The following is a 5,000-nucleotide window of genomic DNA, read 5'->3' on the forward strand; positions in this document are numbered from 1 at the left end:
ATATATATACTTACATATACATACATATATATATATAAATATATATCTGCATGGATATTTAATAACATGCATAAATATATATACATAAATACTTATATATATACATATACACACACATAGACACCCTCCCACACACACGTATAAATACACACATACATATTAAGCATATACATGTATGTGTGTGTATATACATAGATATGTGTATATATATATATATATATACATAATATATATGTATATATACATACATATACATATGTATATATATACACATATATACATACCTATACATATGTATATATATACACATATATGTATATATATACACATATATGTATATATATACACATACATGTATATATATACACATGTATATATATACACATGTATATATATACACATATATGTATATATATACACATGTATATATATACACATATATGTATATATATACACATATATGTATATATATACATGTGTATATATATACATATATGTATATATATATACATGTGTATATATATACATATATGTATATATATACATATATGTATATATATACATATATGTATATATATGCATATATGTATATATATGCATATATGTATATATATACATATATGTATATATATACATATGTGTATATATATATACATATGTGTATATATATATACATATGTGTATATATATATACATATGTGTATATATATATACATATGTGTATATATATATACATATGTGTATATATATATACATATGTGTATATATATATACATGTATATATATATACATGTATATATATACATATATGTATATATATACATATATGTATATATATACATATATGTATATATATACATGTGTATATATATATATATATATATATATACATATGTGTATATATATATATATACATATATATATACATATGTGTATATATATATATATACATGTGTATATATATAATATATATATATACATGTGTATATATATATATACATGTGTAAATATATACATATGTGTATATATATACATATGTGTATATATATACATATGTGTGTATATATATATACATATGTGTGTGTATATATATATATACACATATATACATGTGTGTATATATACACATACCTACTTTGGTTTATATACAGAGATCTCTATTTCCAGTTGGTTTCCTCATCTCATACATAGACGTTCCCATTTGTGAAATTGTGCTCAGAACATCAGGCAGACACACTAGTCACTTTACTCAAGGTGTTTGCATACTGAAACTGGTCACCACTCTCGCTGATGTCCAGAGCCACCATACAGCTTTCACGGACAATTCTTTCCTTGTCTGATAAATATTTAGCCAGAAATTCAGTGCACTCAGATGTTCCTAGTGCGCCTAATGCCTCAGCACACTCATGCCTCACCATGGGATCTTCATCAAGTTTCTCCACTACTTCCATCAGTGATTTTATTGAGATTGGGTTCTGAAGCTGTCCAAGAACATAAGCTATCTCGTGTCGAAACAGAACATCTGAAGAGGAGAATCCTAAAAAGACAGAAGGGTAAAATGAATTTTTAAAAAATAAAAAAGTCTATCATTTAAAATTCTTTTATTATTCTTAGCCATCAGCTTGTTGCCATGCAAGAGCACAAGGTTTAACCCTTTAGTGTTTAAACCGGCTATATCCGGCCCGAATATTCTACTCATTTTATGCTCGAACTGACCAGAACCAGTATCTCACACCTACCCTGCAATGTAATTCTAAAAATAAACAATTAGATCTTTCAAATCTTGAAGCTACAAGATAATATCAGATAAATCTTTTAAAATGTAAATGAATACAGATTACTTTTGACATATTAATTTGAATGCTAAAGGTTTAATGGCAGAGTTAATGATAATCACCCTATGTGGTCATTATCACTGACTTCAGCATGATCACAGGTTGAAGGCTATGAACTGAAAACAAATTTTGTAATTATTAATATTGGATAAATGTAAATTTAACTAGTGTGTGTGTGTGTGTGTGTGTGTGTGTGTGTGTTTATGTGTGACTGCTAAATTCGCAAGATTTTTTTATTCTCTCTCTGTTTATTCTCCTTTCTGTTGAAGAGCATAGGCTTGAAAAGTAAAACACTTTTTCACTTCCCCAAGTATCAAACTGTGAGATAAATAGCACAGCATGAGACAATTCACTCTGCCAGAAATTTGGAAATGACATGCTGTACTGTTTGGCATTCATGCCGGAAGCTCCAATACAAACATTTCAGTGTGTTTGGGTGTCAATCTGAGGACAGTGCAGAGGATTCGGATAGAGTTGGATGAGACTCATGGTGATTATGAAAGTACTCATGGTGATTATGAAAGTATGGCAGTTCGGAAAACTCAGTCAGATTGTTCTGATAAGAGAAAAACTCCTGAATTTTTGGGTGAAGCCCAGGCCAGGATTGACAACAATCCCTCCAAGTCAGTCAGGTCCATAGGAATGTCTGAGCTTCTTATCAGGCAGGTAGTGCATAAAGACATTTGGTATTCCTTATACAAGATGAAGAAGGGCCAATTTTTATCCCAAGCCATCAAGGATAAAAGGAAAGACTGTGCTACAAAGCTTTTCAACAAACTCAAGCTCCCCCTCCAACCGAACATGCTTGGTTTTTTCTCAGATGAGAAAATTTTCTGCCAGGATCACAGAAACATGGCTTGCCATGTCCCCAAAACATGTATCAGAAAGCGATAAAAATTAAACATCCAGTCAACATCATGGTGTTTGATCACTAGTTATGGTGACATTATATATCCATCCATCTTCCCACATGGCCTCAGACTCAAGAGGGTGGCTTTTGGAAGACCCTATGTCTGGCAACAAGGCTCTGCACCATGCCACACAAGCAAAAGAATCCAGTCATGGCTGTCAGATAATTTCTGCAACCACATCACCCCAAACACCTTGCCACCTAACTTCCCAGACTGCAACCCCTTTTGTTATTATGTGTGAGGCGCAGATGAGCAAGAGACCAACAAAACTCCTCATAACACCAAAGATGAACTGAAGATCATTGTAGAAAATGAAGGAGAGTATAGTTTAGATTAAAAGAACTTTGTTTATCTGAATTTTGAAAAATAAAAGAAGTATAAAAAATCCGCATTATATATGGTATGACCCAACATATATATATATATATATATATATATATAGCTAATCGAAGGAAGTCAGTCCAAATTTCATTACACATTATGCTTGTATGGTCATTGATAGCTTAATTATTACTGAGCCATATGTGTGTATACACACACACACACACACTATAAACTTACACATGTTGCATGGTCGGGTTGTCGGCAACTAAATTGACAACCCCATCAAGCTTGATTGGTGAGGAGGGTGATTGTTGGACACCCTGCAGGACAAAAGATGATAAGACCTGTCAAAGGGCGGAAGAGCGCATGAGCAGTCAATGGCTATCCAACAATATGTGTATATGCGTGTATGTATGGATGGAGACGTGAAAATACCTGTGTTGGTGTCCAGGCATGCAGGTGGACCACTGGGAGTGGGAGGCCCCTCTGTTGTTGTTACAACATTTCTCTAGGAGAGGGAAAACCTGCGACACTGACAATATTCGATGATAGCCTCGCCTGGCACCTGTGCAGGTGGCACGTAAAAAGCAGCCACTACACTCACGGAGTGGTTGGCGTTAGGCAGGGCATCCAGCTGTAGAAACATTGCCAGATAAGACTGGAGCCTGGTGCACCCTTCTGGCTTCCCAGATCCCCGGTCGAACCGTCCAACCCATGCTAGCATGGAGAACGGACGTTAAACGATGATGATGATGATGATGTAGACTAGTTCGTCCTTTCGAGTTTATGTTATCCATGTTCGTTCAGAGAGTGGGATTGGTTTTGTGCAAATCTTTTCCCCACAATAAAAAGAAATCTTCAAGCACAAACATCGCTTGAAAAAAAAAAAAAGACCTATCGCAAAAATGGCTGGTCGTAGCCTTCAAATCTGTGGGATTTTCGATCTGGCGATGGCTAAACTCGATCTCGAGTTTGCAACTATCATGTATACAGACACACGGCATATAAATATTCATATATAGAAGCTAGGATCACCAAGCAGATTGGCATATTTTGGTCATATTATGCGGAGAGAATCCCTGGAGAAGGACATCATGCTCGGAATGGTCAGTGGCAAGAGAGGAAGAGGCCGACCAAGAACCCGCTGGCTTGACACCATCAAGAGTGATACCGGAACGGACATAGCCAATCTGAAAGAAGCGGCCCAGGATAGAACTGACTGGAGAACACTGATCCAACGAGTGACCGAGAATCGACTTCGACTGAGCGGATAGAGAGAGATAGTCGAAGGGAAATAACTCTAGGATCATTAGTTATTTGCTCTGAATTTATTTATTAATACACTTAGTAGCAGAATACAAATCTCTTAACCCTAAGTAGTTATATTCACGGGACAGTATGCCAACATAACAACATTATAATTGACAATAGATGTTATAAACATGTGCTAAACAAGACAACGACCGGACCACACACGCAACAATGGCATGGGTCGTCCGCAGAAGTAGATCTGTCTGCATGGAGAGCCGCCTAGCCAAGGGAGATAATCTACTTATCGGAATGTCCTATATTAACGTCTAACCATAATTTGCAATTTAAAGTAAAGTTTATCTAAAACATTTTAAAGTCAACAAAAACCTCTATGAAAATGACGGAAAATGTTCTATCATAATTATGAACTAATTGACCACAAACACATCATTGATAAGCTTTGTCCTACCTTATCCCCACCAAGGAATATCTAAAATTTAAAACCTTAAAACGCTTTGGCTAATTAATAGAAATCCTTTAAGCGCCTAGCAAAAGTACATTGTGAAAGACTGATCGATGACAAAAAAATTTGTGTTGTACCCAAATGACGATGGAAGCAAATGTTGCAGATTGGTCTAACCTCAAAAAGTAGACTTGCAGGAAAATTCAGACACCATTA

General features: G+C 34.7%; 1 protein-coding gene across 1 annotated transcript in view; it reads right to left on the reverse strand.

Annotated features, from left to right (window-relative positions):
- Positions 1-1,091: 1,091 nt before the first annotated feature.
- Positions 1,092-5,000, reverse strand: part of LOC115215169 (deoxyhypusine hydroxylase) — a 31,076-nt gene continuing 27,167 nt past the window's right edge. The window contains exon 4 of the mRNA XM_029784345.2: positions 1,092-1,537. Coding sequence (XP_029640205.1) covers positions 1,224-1,537 — 314 coding nt within the window. The 3' untranslated portion in view covers positions 1,092-1,223. The remainder of the gene's footprint in view (positions 1,538-5,000) is intronic.

The sequence above is a fragment of the Octopus sinensis genome, linkage group LG8 (genome assembly GCF_006345805.1).
Source record: "Octopus sinensis linkage group LG8, ASM634580v1, whole genome shotgun sequence".
NCBI classification, from domain to species: Eukaryota; Metazoa; Mollusca; class Cephalopoda; order Octopoda; family Octopodidae; genus Octopus; species Octopus sinensis.